At 39.9% G+C, this 21,516-nt stretch overlaps 1 protein-coding gene across 1 annotated transcript in view; it reads right to left on the bottom strand.

Annotated features, from left to right (window-relative positions):
• The window catches only part of LOC127445576 (A disintegrin and metalloproteinase with thrombospondin motifs 5), a 112,435-nt gene that overhangs the window by 39,874 nt on the left and 51,045 nt on the right, over positions 1-21,516 (bottom strand). The window contains exon 7 of the mRNA XM_051705721.1: positions 8,269-9,254. Coding sequence (XP_051561681.1) covers positions 8,269-9,254 — 986 coding nt within the window. The remainder of the gene's footprint in view (positions 1-8,268; positions 9,255-21,516) is intronic.

Here is a 21,516-nt window from a genome sequence, read left to right as displayed (position 1 = left end):
TTCACATTTGATAAATGTAAGGAATTATTCAGGCTGATGGAGAAGTTTAATTAGCTAGAGGCACACATCCGAACACTATTGGAGGTCAGTGAGAAACAGAAGCCAGTAGATACTGTTTCGGATGCGGGTAGAACAGCGAGCTACACCCCGCAGCAGGGCGACTGGGTGACGTCTCAGCGGCATACTCGCTCAGCAAAGTGACACCACTCTCCTGTTCCTATTAGGGTTTCCAATCGATTCTCCCCACTCAATGATGCACACACTGAGAATCATGTTGAAAGAGCCCTAATAATTGGTGATTCTATTGTAAGGAAGGTGGAAATAGAGACTCCAGCCACTATTGTTAAATGCATTTCGGGGGATTGGGTGTCTGTCATCAGATCAAATTTACAAGTGCTGGCTAATAATAAACTTAGATTTTCTAAAATTGTTATTCATGTCGGCACCAATGATGTAAGGCTTCGCCAGTCGGAGATCACTAGAGATAATGTGAAGAGGTGTGTGAATTTGCATATTATCAGGAATCATGGAATAAGTTTCCACTGTTATGCCGACGATACCCAACTTTATATTTCTTCTAAACCCAATGAAAATTCACAATTCTCCAAATTTGCAGAGTGTATCAATGAAATCAAAGATCGAATGGCAAGAAATGTCCTTCTACTCAATTCCGACAAAACAGAGGTACCAATGGATGGACCAAAAACCTCTAAAAATAAGCAGCTAAAATATAATTTGACTCTCGATGGATGTACTGTTATGTCATCTTCTTCAGCAAAGAAATTAGGTGTTATATTTGATACAATCTGTCCTTGGAAAATCTAAATTCCAATGTTTGTAGAACAACATTCTTCCACCTGAGAAATATTGCTAAGTTACGACACATGCTCTCTGTTGCTGATGCTGAAAAATGTATTAATGCGTTCATGACCTCAAGGCTAGATTATTGTAATGCATTACTGGGAGGATGTCCAGCAAGTTCAATAAATAAACTTCAATTGGTTCAAAATGCAGCTGATAGAGTGCTGACTAGAACTAAGAAATATGATCATATTGGGGCCTGGGTAGCTCAGCAAGTAAAGACGCTGACTACCACATTTGGTGTCGCAAGTTCGAATCCAGGGCGTGCTGAGTGACTCCAGTCAGGCCTCCTAAGCAACCAATTGGCCCAGTTGCTAGGGTGGGTAGAGTCACGTTGGATTAACCTCCTCGTGGTCGCTATAATGTGGTTCTCGCTCTCAGTGGGGCGCTTGGTGAATTGTGCGTGGATGCCGTGGAGAATATCGTGAAGCCTCCAGACATGCTAGGTCTCCGCGGTAACACACTCAACAAGCCACGTGATAAGATGCGCGGATTGACGGTCTCAGACGCGGAGGCAACTGAGATTCATCCTCCACCACCTGGACTGAGGCAAGTCACTACGTCACCACGAGGACTTAGAGCACACTGGGAATTGGGCATTCCAAATTGGGGAGGGAAAAAAAGAAATATGTTCATATTAACCCAATTTTATCGTCGTTACATTGGCTACCTTTTAAATTTCGTATTAATTTTAAAATTCTGTTAACTACATACAAAGCTTTGAATGGTCTAGCTCCACAGTACTTAAGTGACATTCTGACACGCTAGATTCTGTCAAGTTCGTTTCGATCACAAAATTCTAGCTTGTTAATAATTCCAAGAATATCAAAATCCAAAAAAGGAGGTAAATCCTTTTTATACTTAGCTCCTAAACTATGTCTCCCTAACACTGTTCGGGATGCAGACACACTCACTCAGTTGAAGTCTAGACTAAAGACTCATCTATTTAGCCAGGCATACACCTAATTTATCATTCAATTCACAATTAGGCTGCTTTAGTTAGGTCTGCCGGAACCAGAAACATCCATCATGAACTATAACTCTGCATGAAATTGAATGGCATCTACGCTAATATTATTCTAATTGTTTCCATGTCTCAACCTCTGGATTAATATCCCGAGGTTACCAGAGCCTGCCAGATCCAGCTCCTTTCCTGCTTGCGTCGGACTCCACTGCTATGTGTCGCTGAGAGATGACGACAAACTACAACCGATGCTAGACAGACATCACTACAGTTTTGACTTCAGAGGATGAACTGATGCCAACTCCAACTGTAAGACATCGGATGCTTCATATGTCACTGCCTGAACCTTGGATTTAGGATGAACCCCACCGAACATCACCGAAATGACCTGCAGGTTGAACTGGGATGCATCATTTATCTCTGCCTGCATCACCTATTGATGGACTACACTCTTGAAATTAAATACATAGACAATCATTTAATTGCCAACAAAAGCCTTCATCAGCCAACTAACAAAGGACAATGCTTCTATGTAAACTTCTGCAGATAATCCAGGATGGACTTCAAAGACATTAGTCATTAATCTTAAAGTTCATAAAAAATATTTTTATTTTTAAAACACCGGACATTAACGCTTACTTCATTTACAAATTTAAAACCATGACTTCCACTGCACACAAATAACTAATATTGGCATTATAGTCATGTTGTTTAGCCAGAGGGGAAATGGCCCCCACAGTGAGTGTTAACGCATGATTTCCTGTAAAGCTGCTTTGAAACGATATGTGTTGTGAAAAGCGCTATACAAATAAAAATTACTTGACGACTAAAAATATTTACATTTGCTAGAACCAAACTTTATGCAAGAATACATACAAATTCTCATGAGATCACATTGCTCTGACTGCTGTTTGGGAAAACTGGTGTCCCCAGATGTCCCGTCAGTGTTGACAGATCTATAAAGTATTTGACTGTAAAGCTTTCAGCTTTATTGTGCTTTAGGCAGTATTATTTTTTACACAGATTTTTGTTTTATTAATAATTTTCGCCTTTTGATGAAAAAGTCAATATTTTGCCAATATTTTATCATGTCATATTCATTAATCTTAGCCAATTTTACTAACTAAAATGGCCTATAATTTTAGTTGACAAAAATAACATTTTAGTTAAAAATTTATATGCAAAATGAATGTGTTTTAAAAATGTAGAAACATTTAATAATTTAATCATGTATTAAATGGACATAAAAGCAAATGAGGTTGAGTAAATTATAATTTTTGGCTGTGCTTTTCTTCCTTTTTTTTCTCCCCAATTTGGAATGCCCAATTCCCAATGCGCTCTAAGTCCTCATGGTGGCGTAGTGACACGTCTCAATCCAGGTGGCGGAGGATGAATCCCAGTTGCCTCCGCGTCTGAGACTGTCATCACGCGCATCATATCACATGGCTTGTTGAGTGCTTTACCACAGAGACATAGCACGTGTGGAGGCTTCGTGGCATCCACCGCAGCATCCACACACAACTCACAACGTGCCCCACCAAGAGCGAACCAGATTATAGCGACCCCATGTGACTCTACCCTCCCTAGCAACCGGGCCAATTTGGTTGCTTTGGAGACCTGGCTGGAGTCACTCAGCACGCCCTGGGATTCCAACTCGCGTCTCCAGGGGTGGTAGTCAGCGTCTTTACTCGCTGAGCTACCCAGGCCCCCTTGCTTTTCTTTTAATATCTCAAGAAACACATAAAATCAGGCTCAGTCACAAGCACAAGGAGTTTTGGGAAAACTGAGCAACAGCAGAGAGGAAATAATGCTCAAGTTCTTTCATAGCCTTTGTGCTTTGGGTTGGCCACAGTTGCAGCTCTCTCAGTGGGTGTCTGTGAGCTTCTGCTGCCCATCACGGCATGTTGACATGGTGTACTTTACAACCACACACATTCACACACACTCTTAAACAAAAACTACACCACCAGATGTTTTAGGGCTCCATACTGCCAGTGGGAAGAGGCAGCTGGCACCAAACTGTCTGTGCCAGCCAGGCCAGGACACTGTGGCACAGCCAAGAGAAGCTACCTCTCAGAGGAATTTAGTGTGGCAACCCTTTCTAAGGGGAAACGACATCAGCATCACTTACAGAGGTGCAAAGAGTGGCACCCAGGAATTAATTCCATTAGGAATTCATAGTTATGTATGGAATAGGGATTGGAATCGAAAGGAATTGAACAATTCTGTTTCCAATTAAACTTAATGATTGCAGTTCCTTAATGGTTGTTTGAACAATTCTTTTAGCAATTTTTAGGGAGAAAGAATGGACAGCCTGGAGAAGCCTGTTCTTGAAAAAAAAAAAAAAAGGCCACCATTTAACATTTATTATATCTACTCCATCTCCTTAATTATCTCCTTGAACCCATATTTAGAATTTTTTTTTTACAGTAAGATGTCATGTCTGGCACATCTGTGAAGCAGCATATATAGCATGAAAAACCTTTACACAGACTATTCCAAGAAACAATGAATCGTATACTAAAAATATGATTGTTAATTAATAAATTAATAAAAGCTCTACGCAAGTATGGAAATGCAAACGCTTTTAGCTATGGAAGCTTTCTTGTGTGTTGCTGCATTCCAAAATGTGACTACAGTATAGCGCAACAGAAGTAAAAATCCCATTCATTTACTCCATAGGCCAAATTATTTTTCACATTAACTTATAAACCTTTAAAGACAGGCCTACCTTGAGCTCCAAGGTTTTTTTAATCAATGGTATATGCTTCTCTTGAAGCCATCAGTTGATGTTATTTCAACTTCATTTTTAAAAATTGTGTTTAATAGCGGAATTCCTGGTGAAGAACTACACTATCCCTGATCCTAACGAGAAAGATCCACCAATCAGAGAATCGCTGCAAAGCGTGCCATAAGAGCTCTGCAGCGACCACCCTCTCCCATGACGCACTGTGAATGGCATAATAAAGTTGTACTCCCTACACACTCAAACTATTATATATTTGTATATTTATGAATATTTTACAATACAATTTAAATATATTGTTTCTATATTTACAATCAACAAAATAAATAGTTTTATATTTTTCCAGCATTTTTAATTTGATTACTGTACATCATTCGCAATGCTTGATGGGATTATAGTTCATTCCCTTATTAAAGACATTCAAGTACACAGTCAGTACCTCTGTATTTTTGTCTGATTTTCAAATACGTTTTTGCTTCAAATCAAAGTTTGCAATGTTGTGATTCAACTCAGAGCTGGTTATGAATGATTTTATTATATCCCTAAGGAAAAAATGAATAGGAAAATACTTCTGGAACCAAGATGGCTGAAAAAGTGGGTGGGGACTGATGTGCTCTATTCATAACACAATGTAAGAATGCGTCGCATTCTCAGCAACGCCATAAGTGGCACTATAGTGGAAATTAGTGGAAATAACTTCAACATTCAGTTTTCTTCTTCAGATCAAATACTGTCATGGCAGAGCAACAGTGTGAAAAGAGTCTTGTTAAGCAAGCATGTTAAAGGAATTTTCAGGGTTCAATACAAGCTAAGCTCAGTCAACAGCATTTGTGGCATAATGTTGATTACAACAAAAAATAATTTAGACTCATCCCTCCTTTTCTTTAAAAAAAGCAAAAATCAATGTTACAGTGAGGCACTTACAATGGAAGTGAATAGGACCAATTTTTGGAGGGCAGAAATGTGCAGCTTATAATTATATAAAAGCACTTACATTAATTCATCTGATTAAACTTGTGCATTATTTGAGTTGCAAAGTTGTTTAAATCAATGTTTTTACAGTCGTTTTAAGGTTTAATATGTTACGTCTTCATGGCAGCGAAGTTGTAAAATTGAATATATCTTTACACAGAAAAGGTTCCGAAGTGATTTTATCACACTAAAATCACGTTAACACGCTTGGATTGGCCCTAAATGCTGTCGATTGAGCTTAACGCGTACTGAACCTGGAATATTCCTTTAAACTGTTGACATGTCTCTATCGCGCCCTTGAGGGCTAAGGTTTGTTATCGCCAGAGTTTTACAAGAACGCATGTAAAGTATGTACAATGGGACTGCTTGCTTGCGATGTGTTGAATAAGCTCACACCTGCATTTGCATATCTGCCTGCAGTATGTTGCTAGCCTAAGACTGTGTACTGATCGCCAGGATAACTGCAAAGTTTACGGCCACTCTAAAGCATATAGTTCTGTCCACATCAGACATCGGACTGCCCACAAAACTGAGCATCATGAAAATCATTTGGCTCAAGTATTTTTTTTTTTTTTCTTTTCAAAATGAAACCAGCTCTCGATTCCCAACCCTAGTTTGGAATTATCACCCCCCCCCCCCAACACACACAAGACCTTGCATGACTTACATGTACCACATGGGCCATGACGTTCTGTGCTTTACTGTGGTATTTTGTGGAAGGGGTAAATTACTGTGGTCTCAAGCCATGGAAGGATTTTCAGATGGTTGATGTGTTTATTTTCCTCACAGCCACCAGCGCTCCACAAAGAGAGCGAGAGAGAGCTGAGCACTTAAATTTCACCATTTGAACATCTCATTCAAACAGCATCCTGTGTAAGGAATGTGCACAGATAGCTCGGGGCGGATCACACACTTTATGAAGACACACACTGGTCAGTGGACTGGGAGGGCCACTCCAAAGTCTCCTGCCTAGAAAAACAGTAGCAAAGGAAATAATTATACAGTCCAATGCTGAAAGGGAAGGGAGAGAGACTGGAGTTCCCACAGTAGTCGGACACTTGATCGGATCCAACTGAACTGAATACACATCGCTGTGCATGGACTGAGCTTTGGTGAAACCATAATACAGAGATGGGATCAGACAGTAATACCATGGTACTTTCTTCAGTCTGCAACATGATCACACGGGAGGTCGGCATGTTGTGTCCAATACATCCAGTACCCTAGGATCGGCCACGTTATGCAGACTTACTGACAACCGCCATCTGGCAGACATGTTTGCATCAGCTCCAGTGTGTTTGCCTTCCCTTTTGGTGTGACCAGTAGCACATCAAGTCAGCAGTGTGGGAGACTCGAATTCAGATACTGCATTGAAACCAGGAAATAATCGTGTTCGCATAAATAGTGGCGAGCACTATTCAAAGGTTTAATTTTTACCTCTAATATTACAAGATAGGGAGAAACCACACCCTATTTTGGAGATTCTGCTTCCATTTGGAGATCTCCGGCCTGCAGCTATACATACACAGTTTTCCTGACCAACCACTGGGCGGTGCCATGATGATTCTAAGTGCCTGTTTTCTATTTCTGGTCTCGAGATGCCAAGTAAAAACTGCAAAAACGGGGGCCTGGGTAGCTCAGCGAGTATTGACGTCGACTACCACCCCTGGAGTCACGAGCTGGAATCCAGGGCATGCTGAGTGACTCCAGCCAGGTCTCCTAAGCAAACAAATTGGCCCGGTTGCTAGGGAGGGTAGAGTCACATGGGGCCTCCACATGCTGGGAGTCTCCGCAGTGTCATGCACAATGAGCCACATGATAAGATGTGCAGATTGACGGTCTCAGAAGCGGAGGCAACTGAGACTTTTTCTCCACCACCCGGATTGAGGCGAGTAACCCCGCCACCACAAGGACCTAAGTAGTGGGAAATTGGGAGAAAAGGGGATAAAATAAAATAAAAAAATAAAAACTGCAAAAACGAGCGATCCAGAGGAGAAAAACAACCATTTATGTGTTACTTGGGGTAAAAATAAATTTCAGGCCCAACCTGTGCAGTTGTTAGCTGTCATAACAACTCTAAAACTAACCTCTGACCATAGCTTCATGTCACACACTCAGGTGAGGCATTGTCTGTAAAAAAAAAAATGTCATCTCGACTCTATGAAGTATCGGCATGTTTTTTTACAATTTTTACAAACTGAATACCTTGAAACATTACATTACCGGCTAAGAATATACGCTGATGCGAGTGAAAACACTGGAGACCGGAAACTGATAACAGTTGAATCGTGGAACGCTTCCGCGTTCAGGAAAAAGGTGGATACCTAGTTGGAAAATGGAGCTCAAGCATGTGTCCATATGCCCAACAACACTTACCAATTTGGCCACTGGGGGCAGTGTTTCAAATTTCGGAAAGCACAGACCTATTTTAGGTAAAGAAAAGTCAACCTACTGTTTCTGATTTCACTGTGTGACCAGTCTGGTACATGTCCAAAAACTATGGCAATACCATTATACTTGATTATATGCCAGCCTACTGAGTGATTAATCACTTGCCATTATTTTTACATCACTACCATGGTATTTCTACACAAAAATATGGCATTACCACAGAATAATGTTAGAAAATTTTTAAGGTATATTTAGTGCAAAGTTCACAAAGACTGTTGCATGAAACGCATATATGTGGTCGTCTGGTGTGCAGTGTTTAGGTTTCTGTTTTTACCTGCCTGGTGAAGAGGATGGCGACGTCATGGTGATGCTGGTGGTCGTCATCTAACGGATTCTGCTGATTTTGCCACTTACAGAAACTCCTGAGCGTCGCAGCGGCGTTTTTGGACACGTCAATCCCCTTCTCTTTTTCTGTCAGAACAGCGACTTTCACCACCGACAAACGGATGGGGTTTTCGATGCTGGCGTGGCCGTAAAGTTTGGACGCGATGGACGCGAGCGTCAACAGGTAGTGATGCAGGTCCTTTCCGTATTTCTTCGTCATAGAATCGTCCGCAACTAGCAGCAACTCCACGTGCCGGGCGCGAGACACGGACCTCTTGCGTCGCGTAGCGACCGGTTTCGTAAATTTTGCCCACCACCACCTCCCGCGCGCACTCTCATCCAACTCAGTAAAATCCTGACGGAGGCTTTTCCATTTCCCTCTAGCATTCCGCTTGCGTTTGCGCCTTTTGCGGTCACGCGTGCCGCAGCTGTGACGCGCGGGCATCGCTTCGAAACTGAACCTCTCGCTGGTGTAATAGTGGAGCGCGCGCGTCGCGTCAGCGTCCTCGACGATGTGCGCGTCATTCTCGTGTTCTCTCGCTCGGATGAGCGGTGTGATGGTGTAGCGCGCGTGATCGACGGCGAAAAATCCCTCAAGTCCGCCGCCACACAGATTAAAAACCGCCAGAGATTCCGCGTTCGAATTCACAGTGCCGCGGTAAACGCAATCCCGGTGCAGCGGCGGCGCGTCATCTCTCGCGTTCAGTCGCGCGAGCACTTTCGAACTGACGTGACGAGACAATATCGACTCATCCCTCTCCAAATCCAACTGAAACCGCATCTCGTCCATGTAAACAAGATAACCGGCTTTTCCTCCGCCGTAATATATCCGGTCCACATCCCGCACGAGACCGGCGGTCAAGTTGGCAGGTGTGCGGTGAGACCCGTTCGCAGGTGGAAAGAACGCGTTGAACGCAACGGAAGCGCCAGAGTAGCCTGACGCGTAGTATATTGCACATAATGTAAGCCAAAACAACAAAGCATTCCGCAACATCATGCCATTCGCTGCAGAAATGTAATTTAGTCCGATGTATTTCAGTCACGCGCCACTCTCTGGAAAACTTTTGGAGACATTATTATCCAAAATCAAGTTGTAGGAGGACTGGGATGAAGAACAGTGCGCATCTCACGTGTTCCAAACACCCAAGTATGAAGACGCGCCAGGAAATAAATAAAGGCAAATAAAACAGGATGAGAGGTGCGAGACGAGATGAGGAGTAACTAAAGTGAACTTGGAAGAACAAAAACACAAAGTTTCCTCTTAAAAGCACTTAGAGAGAGAGAGTCCAGCCCATTTGCGTTCACTCTACACACCAGCCCTCCTCTTTTTACTCAACCAACTCTCTCTCTCTCACTCTCACTCTCTCTCTCCCTCTCTCTCAGCACTTCTTTAAATTGTGCACCCAGTAATTTTTCCTCACTAAAAAGTTTTATACATAGAGAGCGAGTCACCTAATGGAGGTGATACAAAAGATGGATTAAACCTTAAATTATGTCTGCTTTGTTTTGATTAAGTCAGAGGAAGAAATTGAAATAATTTTTAAGAGAAACCATTATTAATGTAATGTAATTTTGGCACCCCAAACATAAAGAATGTACTGTCACATTGTTATGTTGGGCATGAGAGAGAGCAAACAGAACATGCTGTTGTGGAGGGAATCCACTACTGGGAAACCCTTTTCTGCTCAATAGTGCATCAATCCCAGCAGGCAACGAAACTAACTAATGCAGAATACTGAGTATTGTGCACATGAGCGAGCGAGGCATTCATTCTGATGTCTGGGGTCAATGCAGGTCATTCAGGCACTGTATTATGACATCATCAGCATCACAACAACAACACAATTGTTTGGGCATCATAGGTGCGTTTTGAAAATGTTCAAATGTGCCTAGGATGCTCAAAATTTTTTGATTTGTACATTCAAAGGTGGCTATGATGCTCAAAAATGTTACATTCGAACATTCGATCGCACTTTGAGGCTTGAAACTGTTTGATTCTTACTTTCGAACACAGCGATTATGCTAAAAAAAATTCTATTCAAACATTCAGATGTGCTTTAAATGGCCAAAATGTTTTGTTTGAATGCACCTATGATGCTCAAAACTGCTCTATTTGTGTGTTAGAATGCATCTGAATGCAAATGTTTGATTTGTATGTTCAAACGGCCCTATAATGTTAATTTTTTTCGATTTGTATATTCAAAGGTGCCGATGATGCTCAGAAATGTTCCATTTAAATGTCCGAATGCGCTTTGATGTTTGAAACTGTTCGATTCTTACATTCATACGCAGCGATGCTAAACAAAAAAATTATATTCAAACGTTCGGACATGCTTTAAATGGCCAAAATGTTTTGTTTGAATGTGCCTATGATGCTCAAAACTGCTCTATTAGAATGCATCTGTTATGCTCTAAAATGTTTGATTTGTATGTTCAAACATGCCTAATGATCAAAAATGATTGATTTGGACATTTGAAGGTGCCTTTGATGCTAAAAAAATAAAAATAAATCTAATGTTCTAATCGTAGTTTCGAACGCTCCGATAATTAAATTTTTGTTTTTTTATTTGAACATTCGAAAGCACCCGTGATGTTCAAATGTTCGATTTGTACATTCAAACGCACCTGTTATCCTCAAAAATTTTCGATTTGTACATTCGAACATGCCTATGATTCTCAAAAATATTTTATCTGTATGTTCAAACTTGCCTGCGATGCTCAAAATTTTTTTGATTCGTAGTTTCAAACGCTATGATGCAAAAATGTTCAATTTGTGTGTTCGAACACGCATAAAATGCACAAAATGTTAGTTTTGAACGGTCACACGCACCTGTGATGCCCAAACTGTTTCATTCGTGTGTTCGAACGCACATATTATGCTCAGAACCGTTTAATTCGTATGTTCAAATGCCTGTGATGCTCAAAAATGCCTGATTTATACGTTCGAACGCCTATGATTCCCAAAAATGTCTATTTGTACATATGAACGCACTTCAAAATTGTTAAAATTGTAGTTTCTAACCATCCTGTGATGCCAAAAGTGTTCGATTTGTGTGTTCAAACACACTTAAAATGCACAAAATGTTTGTTTCATACAAAGACACCTATGATGCCCAAACTATTTAATTTGTGGGTTCAAATGCGCATATTATACTAAAAACTGTTTAATTGGTAAAGTTCAAATGTCTGTTACGCTCAAATTGTCCGATTCATATGTTCTAACATACCTATGATTCTCAAACATGTTTGATCTGCAAATTCAAACTTGCCTGTGATGCTCAAAAAAGTTTTGATTCGTATTCTATTCTCTACCTAGACAGCATTATTTGGGCATCATACCGTAGGTGCATTATGAAAATGAAAAAATTTGCCTACGATGTCCTAAATGTTCGATTTATACGTTTAAACTTGCCTATGATGCTTAAAAATTGTACATTCGAACGTTCGAATGCACCTGTGATGCTTGAAACTGATTCTTATGTTTGAACGTGCCGATTATGCTAAAAACAAATTCTATTCAAACGTTCGGACGCGCTTTAAATGGCCAAAATGTTTTGTTCAAATGTGCCTATGATGCTTAAAACTGCTCTATTTGTGTGTTAGAATGCATCTATTATGCTGTAAAATGTTTAATTTGTGTTCAAATGCGCTTATAATGTTCAAAAAATTTCGATTTGAATGTGCCTATTATGCTAAAAAAAAAGTTCTAATCATAGTTTCAAAGTTTTGATAATTCCAAAAAAAAAATATTTTTGAACGTTCGAAATCGCCTGTAATGTTCAAATGTTTGATTTTTAGCCTACATTGGAACACACCTTTTATCCTCAAAAATGTTCGATTCATACATTTGAATGTGACTATAATTCTCACAAATATTTGATCTGTATGTTCAAACTTACCTGTGATGCTCAAAAATGTTTGATTCGTAGTTTCAAACCCACCTATGATGCCAAAAATGTTCTATTTGTGTTGGAACGTGCCTTAAATGCACAAAATGTTCATTTCGAACACTCAAACGTGCCAATGATGCCCAACTATTTAATTTTTACATTCTAATGCACATATTATGCTAAAAACTAGAGATGCACCGATTCAACTCGGTAGTAGTACTTGTATCGGGCCGATACTTGGGGGGGGGGGGTGTAAATACTCGTACTTGGTAATCTGTGTCATCATTTCATATTTCCGAGTATGAGTAGTAATATAATAACGTGGTTGCACATGTGTGCATAGTGCTTCTAAGAGCAGTTTGAAAACATAAGAAACATTTTAATGTGTTTAAACTATTTAGATCTAGAACATCAGTTCTCTTACGACTCAGTACACTTGACATTGTTCTGCCAATGCATATGGGGGAGTCCTTCTACACGACCTAGCTGAAACCTCTCTACAATAATGCCAGTATTCTAATATTGGCTATGGTGTTTGAGCCCCGCCCTTTTAGGCGCAAAGCTGTCCGCTATAAAAGCAGGCGTGCAAACACCATTCCTCAGAATTTTCTTTTCATGACAGCGATTCATCTCTCCTCTAGAAGCTCTCTACTATTTCGCTGTCAACATATGCGTGTCAGCGGGCGGGATCTTCACGGCATGAGTCAGCAGGCGGGATCTTCACGGCAACAAGAAGACTCTTCGCTCCCCTGCAGTGTTCCGCCGAACATTTACACCGCCTTGATGCTTTGTTGGTGAACGGGCCGCTTCATCTTCCTGAATAACCGCAGTGCTTCAGCAGGAGACTTGTATCCCTATAAGCTATTGTGTTATTGTGTATATGTATGTGTATATATACACTGATCAGCCACAACATTAAAACCACCTGCCTAATATTGTGTAGGTCCCCCTCGTGCTGCCAAAACAGCTCCAACCCGCATTCTGAGATGCTATTCTTCTCACCACAATTGTACAGAGCAGTTATCTGAGTTACCGTAGACTTTGTCAGTTCAAACCAGTCTGGTCGTTCTCTGTTGACCTCTCTCATCAACAAGGCATTTCCGTCCACAGAACTGCCGCTCACTGGATATTTTCTGTTTTTGGCACCAATCGGAGTAAATTCTAGAGACTGCTGTGTGTGAAAATCCCAGGAGATCAGCAGTTACAGAAATACTCAAACCAGCCTGGGCTTCCCACATTGAGGGCGAGGAGCGTACACACTGGTTGCTAAAAATGATCGAACATGGTTATACGATCTAATTTGCACATCAGCTGCCCCATTTCAACGGTGTTCTGTCTTCCACAGTTCCGTCCGAAAACGCAACGTTGTTAGGAGCCGAAATACACAATCTTCATGCAAAGAACGCGATAGAGGTTGTTTCATATGAATTAATATGCTTCACGTCCTTTCAAGGGCGGTCGAAGAGCTCGGTCTCGAGTAATCTCCAGAGATACCTGAAAAATCTCGCCTTGATGAATGGTTTGTGCAGTCTGGACGCTGTCAAGCGACCATGTTCTGCAGATCTACCCCGCTCCTGGTGCGCGCCCTATTCAGCTTGTTTGCACAGCGATTCCACTCTTCCCAATAAAGTGGACCACGGGGAAGACAAAAGTTATGCCCAACTACCCCCCTGAATGAGGCAGTAGTGGCACATCTCTGCCCAGCAAGTAGCAGGTTGTGAAACTCACGGCCCTTTCATCTTTCTAAGCCATGTGGACTAACGTCCGCACTTGCTGGAAGAACATACTCAGCGGTGGGCCAAACTGGTTCAGCACTCCGCGCAATGACGGTGCTCCAAGTTTTCCAAGCTAAGCTCCTCAAACAAATGGACGAGCAAAGCTACGATCCAGAGACGTTCAAAGAGCTCTGCTGTGCTACGGACTTAGCGCAGCGAGCCACGAAAGTCACTGCACAGGTCACTGGCAAGTCAATGAGCAACTTGGTGTTTTTTGAATCGTCACATCTGGCTGACCCTCATGGAAATTCTCTTGATAAATCGCAATTTTATCATAGTAAACTCATAGTTCACACCAAACAGATTTTTTTGTGTAAATCATGTTGAAGATTAGCAGACAGGCAGTCAATTCATTAAGTGATGAACTGTTTCCTCACAAAAAGCAGTCCATTCAACATCGTGAAGCTTTTTCTCCATAGATATCCATTCAAAAAGAACGGCCTCTTGTCTCCTCGCCAGTGTACCGCTCATAGACCGCCGCTTTACGCTATTCTATGCTAACCTGGTAGGCTCTACTTTCAGAAGGGTTCTGCTCACGCCAGAAGGCCATTGTTGCCATAAACACTTTAACTCCAAGCATCATTTGTTATGTGTAAAGACAAAACTGGAAAAAGTGATGGGAGTTACTGTCTGTCTGTCACTTTACTTCAGCCCAATAACAACACAGTATAAAGCAATCGAACAGACGTCAAACTCAGTCAGGCTCAACACAACAAAACCAGAACAATCAATCAATACTAAAGCTGCTCTGTCCTTTCCATGAATGTACAAAACAATATGGCTAAAATAACAATGATAAAGCATGAATAACATGTACGTGTTAGCTGAAATACTTTATAGGTAAGCTACAATAAAGGTACGTATTAAAACAGTACTGAATTGAAATTTTTAATGACTGAAAATACTAATATTGGCAATATCAAGATATCAAATGCATATAGAATGGCATACGTTTACAAACACAAAACTACTCGTATCAGTACTTGTATCCACCTTCAAAAATTGGTTTTGGTGCATCTCGACTCAAAACTGTTTAATTCACAAAGGTTTAATGCCTGTTATGCTCAAAAATTTTCGATTCATATGTTCGAACGCACCTATGATTCCCAAAAATGTTTGATCTGTTAGTTCAAACTTATCTGTGATGCTCAAAAAGTTTCAATTTGTAGTTTCAAACCCACTTATGATGTCAAAATTGTTCGATTTGTACGTTAGAATGCACTTATGATGTTGAAAACTGTTCTAATTGTAGTTTAGAACCCACCTATGAATCAAACATTTTCGATTTGTGAATTCGAACACGCTTAAAATCCTCAAAACTTTCATTTTGCATTTTCTAACATGCCTATGATGCCCAGAACTGTTTGTTTGAACACACATATGATGCTCAAAAAGCGGTCGATTCGTATGTTCGAACGCGCCTGTTATGTTGAAAAATTTTCAATTTGTACATTCGAACACGCCTATTATGCTCAAAATTTTTCTATGTGTACGTTCAAATGTGATTTTGATGTTTAAAAATGTTAGATCCGAACACTCCTGTTATGCTCAAAATATTTCAGATTCGTACATTCAAACCCGCCTATGATGCTCAAAATGTTTGAAATGGACATTCAAACGTAATTAAAAAATATTCTATTCCAAAGTTCAGGGCACCTATGATGCCCAAAATGTTATTACAAGCAACAGAGCTTAAAGGAATAATTTAATCCAAAAATGAAATGAAATCATAATTTATTCGCCCTCATGTCATTCCAAAACCATATGACTTTCTTTCTTTTGTGGAACACAAAAGGAGATGTGTAGCAGAATGCTCATGCTGCTTTTTACCATACAGCAAAAATAAATGGGGACTAGGGTGTCAAGCTTAAAAAAAATTATTTCTGGAGGAAAAAATTTGGTAGTGAAAACAACAGACTTGTACATTCTTAAAAGCTGTAGCTCCTTTAGTTAAGTAACAGTATTTTAATTATTGAAGAAGGCACTTTCTTCTTCTGAAAACACACATAGCCTGATGACCTGAGCTTTAAGGTAATGGATAATTTATGATGCATTCAGAATAGGAGCTAGAATAGCAGAATAGACAGGTACAAAATGTTTCACACACATGCAATATGACAGATATATACATCTCACTGTTTCTGGAAGAGCATGTGTCATTATTATGTGGTGTTATGGTAATGTTTATGATGTCTCAAGAGGCTGTTTTTCTTCCACTGCTGTCAGTCACTGGATTTGGGTGTTGTGTAATATGATTCGCTATCGAGAGCCATATAAGATGATGCGTCAGTTCACGGATCTCCTGCTCAATGTTTGTTTACTGAAGCTGAGTCACTTCATAGTCTTTCCCAGAGAAGCTGTCAAACACACCAGACAGGCCGGCAGCAGGGAATATTTAGTCTTTCTCGTCCTCACACAAACATGCTCACAAATACAAACAGTGTTTGTCTGCAGATAATAGTGCCATTTCACCACAACTTAAAGGAGTACTTCTTAAAAATTACTAAAAAATGAACATTCTGTCTTCATTTACTCACCCTCATAAGTTTTGAAACCCAAATTTATTTATTTCTTTTCTGCGGAACACAAAAAGAGATGTTTAGCAGTATGTTCACACTGCTCTTTTTCATAGAGAGAAATTTAATGGGGACTAAGGCTGTGTAGCTCCAAAAAGTACCATAAGGTATCATAAAAGAAGTCCATTTGGCTTGTGTACTGTATTTTCTATATTTAAAAAGATATTAAAAGAACATTAAATGCAAAAATGAAAATGTACTTATTTACTAATTTACTCAACCTCATGTTGTTCTAACACCCTGTCTACACCAGACGCGAGCAGCGCATCGCATCAAAAGCAACAGAACCCCATTATAATCAATCACGTTGTCTAGACTGGAAGAGTCTGTTGCGGGCTGCTCGCGCTGGCGCTACTACACAAATTAAACAGTTTAGAAGGTTCGGTTCACGTCCAGTGTAGACAGCCTCAAGCCATTGCGGCGCATCACATCAACTGACGCGCCCGGTGTAGACGTGGTGTAAACCCATATAATAATAATAGAAATATTATTTTTATACAGTGCATTTGAAGGGAGATTGTCAAGGTGCTTTACATGGAAAAATAAAATATAAACAGTATCAACCTGCATTTTAAATTTATATACAGTATATACATACACGATCAGCCACAACATTAAAACCACCTGCCTAATATTGTGTAGGTCCCCCTCGTGCCATCAAAACAGCGCAAACACGTATCTCAGATTAACATTCTGAGATGCTATTCTTCTCACCACAATTGCGGTTACAGAGCGGTTATCTGAGTTATCGTAGACTTTGGCAGTTCGAACCAGTCTGGCCATTCTCTGTTGACCTCTCTCATCAACAAGGCGTTTCCGGTGATTTGGACCATGGCATGATTGTTGGTGCCAGATGGGCTGGTTTGAGTATTTCTGTAACTGCTTATCTCCTAGGATTTTCAAGCACAAGTCTCTAGAATTTTCTCCGAATGGTGCCAAAAACAAAAAACATCCAATGAGGGGCAGTTCTGTGGACGGAAATGCCCAGACTGGTTCGAACTGACAAAGTCTACGTTAACTCAGGTAACCGCTCTGTACAATTGTGGTGAGAAGAATAGCATCTCAGAATGCTATTCTGAGATGCGGGTTGGCGCTATTTTGGCGGCACGAGGGGGACCTACACAATATTTGGCAGGTGGTTTGAATGTTGTGACTGAATGTGTGTGTGTGTGTGTGTATATAAGTAGTAATAATAATAATAATAATTAATTAAAATAATTTAATTATAATAATAATTAAATTAAATAATTAAATGACTTTCCTCTGTGAATCACAGAATTAGATGTTTAGCAAAATGTTCATGCTACTCTTTTCCATACAATGAGAGTGGATGGTGAGCGAGGGGTGTCAAGCACTAAAAGGACAACAAATAAAAAATCCATAAAGCCTTTGTAAAAGTAGTCCACACAAGTTTTGCACTATATTCTAAGTCTTCTGTAGTCATATGATAGCTTTGTGTGAGGAACAGACACAAAACTGTTATGACATTACACTGAAAATCTTCTCCACTGTAGCTCTGTGCATGAAACTTTTTCACCACTTTATGCTGCTTTTTGTTGTGTTGACATTCAGTAAATGAAGATGTGGATGAACTATCCCTTTTATTTTGGTGTGTCTCCTAGCATGGACTAATATACAGTTTTAGCCCATGAGAATGTAAACACACACACACGTTCACCATTCTGCTGTTTTTCTATATGAGAGAATGTGTGGGAGTTTCCCAGAGAACACTGTCCTATCACACATCCTTCATGCTGATGGTAGAATAGAATGGCCATCTCCTAACAGCAATCCCGCTTATGAAGACCCGAGCTGGAAATCCCACACTACAGAGTGATTCCTCTTATTTTTCATTCCCTTGCCCACAGTTACAGTTTAAGTGGCTTAACGAATTAGATTAAAATATACAGTATATATGACACTTACAAATGCAGGTTTCAACATCCATCCTCCCGGGGTGAGCTGTCTGCCAGTATATTCGCCTAAACCAGGGCCAGCGCTAGCTATAGGCAGACTAGGCAATTGCCTAGGTCCTCCACATAGCGAAATCTCGAGCGCTCAAACATTAGCATACGGTCATATACGTGTTTTCAGGGTTGAGGTAATGTTCCCTCTGCGTGGGCAGCCATGCTCAAGAGCCCCAAATACTGAGAGGTGATCAAATAAAAAGCGAGATATAATTACCATTAGGAGTTTTAGAAATGTTTATAATTTATCGTAACATGAATATTAATAGTAATAAAAGTACATCATTAGATTAAACTCTGTTATGGATGTGGGATTAATTATTTTGCACTGCCTTATGTTTTAGTTGCTGTACTTGTAAAACACTAAACAGTCTCAGACAACATGCCTATGGAATAAGCACAAAGCATTCGCAGCTAGTGTGATGCATAAAAATGACAGTAAAAATGGCAAACGCTGGCAAAAAAAAAAAAAAATTATGATAGGCTGGCTGCAATGAAAATCTTGTAATACAGGGGTGCTCTGTTATTTATCAATTCATCAGGTAACAAAGTTTTTTTAGAAGTTACCAGACTGCTACAAAAGCACCTTTGAGGAAGAACAAGATTTTAGATTTGCCAAAGCTTGCAAAAATTATGACATTGAATCTTTGAAAGAAAGCAGCAGATTATGTAAATTATTATTTGAATGAGCAATTTTGTTGAATACCATAACACAGTAATTAATCTAAATAAATTCGTCCATTTAATATTTATTTTTCACAGAAACATATCCAACTAATGTGCATTACTTCTAGTCTGGCACCGATCAGTCTGCCCAGGCCTGCATAAAGTCGAACACACCTATTGTAACATTAGTTAACTGTGTGAACTACTCCAAATTAAAACTGATGTTAACATTACTGCTCTAACATAATACATTCTTTTAGTTTCCAAATCAGAAGTATGTTTTGTGAGGGGAGGGGGGCATTTTACATAAATTTTGCCTAGGGCCTCTTAATGTCTAGAACCGACCCTGGCCTAAACCCTGGGAATTTTAGGAATAATGTGTTTAAATGTAGTACATAATTATTTGTTTTCAGCTTTCAATGCACAACATGATGCAACTGTAGAACAGTTGTAAATTTTTAACAATTTTAAGAAATCATTTTCACACAATTAATATTGAAGTGGTTTAAGTTTATTTCACTGTTAGTGTAGATGAACATAGTTTTAAACATGTTATAATTTAAAAAAATTTTTTTATGGATATTCATAGTTTAATATTGAAAGTCTGGGTCTGGGAAAAGGCTAAAACAGTCAAATCTACACATAAAATGCATTTGAAAAGTACCAAAAATAAATTATGCAGGCCTGGTGAAGTTTCCAATTCAGTTTTAATGAGACCTTCATATAACAAAAAGAAAAAAGAAATCTGTTTGTTTTAATAAAAATCAACTCCTGGGGAACTAAATTGCCTGAAGTAAAAGGGTGCATTTTGATTTCATGTTGACTTTAACTGTAAATTCTCAAAAAAATACACGTTACATACTTTGCGAACACCTGTGAGTCTTCTTGGCCTGTTTTTCTGTGGTCAAAACATCTTCATTACAAAACGATTGTAAAGAGAGACCCCCCCTCCCCATCTCTCATCTATCTGTCAGTCGTTCATGAGAGAATCACTCCGGGGGGCTGGCGGCCGACTGCTCAATTGACCTTGCCACTGCAGATGATTGCTCAGGTTAATGCCATGCGAGAAAACCGCAGGGTGGGTGCATGGGAGGGGCGGGTGTGTGTGTTTTGTGTGATGAATGCTTTGGGATCTTTAAAATGTATCGCTGTAACCCAAAACTCACCTTTGGCTCGGGACCTGCCAACAAATGCGGGAGATTAAAATGAGCATGGAATGAGGTTCGGGCCATTTTTCAAACACTTCCATGGCATGTTTTGCTGCTGAGGGAATTCTGTGGGTGGATACAGTCAGTTTTCTAGTCAAAAATGTTTTTGTAAAGCATGCCGAGCTGTTTACAAAGGCTGAAAACATGTCCATTTGTCTCACTTGAGCAAGTCCACACTGAAAACTGTACAGAACACAAGCAAAAAGTGTTTTCTGAAGCAGTGATGGACAAATGAAGATGTAGAGGAGACTGGGGGGCAATTCTAGCTCACTAAATTTCTTTAAGTCATATTTTAAGTTCAAGTGATGACACTTAACTCAGGACCTGCTCAGTCAAGGTCTCTCTGCCAGAGAAAACAAGTGTGATCGTTTCACTTGAAACATTTTTAACCCAATACGTTTTGCTTTTGAGGTATAAAGGTGATTCAATTGGAGGTCAAAAATTTAAACTTTTATCTCTTCAATCTATGTCTATCTCATTATCTATTTTAAACCTAGGGTGTTGGCTAAAAGTAAAGATGAATAACAAATGTCACTAGCAGCATGTTACAACTGTCCCCAAACAATCCAATTAACTTTGCAACAGGCAATAGTAACATTCAGACGTCTTGACAAAATATAGCATGTAGGATTGTAGTAGTTTGTAGGATTTGTGCTTTTACGAACAAATTGCAACAAATTTTACACTCAATAAAACACTATCCAAAACATGTAGCACACAAACACGGGCATGCGCTGGCACAGATACTGTACTGTACTTCAACATGCTGAAGCTTTTCTGTCGCAGGAGATGCACTGGTGCTGTGCAGTATCAGACACGAGCAAACATTAGAGGATCAGATATAATCTCAATCCATCTGCGAAACACAACAACGCACACACACACTAGTCCATTAGAATAAGTCTATCCTTATTATAAATATCACACATACTATCAGAACGTGCATCTGGACATGCTTGCACAGACACGTGCATCAACAGCACACAAACACACACACTGTGTGTAGCCGACAGCACTAGAATCCATTTATAAATGAAGAGCGTTAAGAGGCAGTTGTAGTTCTGACACTGTTATGGTCTGTTTCAGCATCACTCATTCATAATACAATACTGATGA

The sequence above is a fragment of the Myxocyprinus asiaticus genome, chromosome 8 (genome assembly GCF_019703515.2).
Source record: "Myxocyprinus asiaticus isolate MX2 ecotype Aquarium Trade chromosome 8, UBuf_Myxa_2, whole genome shotgun sequence".
NCBI classification, from domain to species: domain Eukaryota; kingdom Metazoa; phylum Chordata; class Actinopteri; order Cypriniformes; family Catostomidae; genus Myxocyprinus; species Myxocyprinus asiaticus.
Note: the sequence above shows the minus strand (reverse complement) of the source record. Positions and strands in the feature narration are given on the sequence as shown.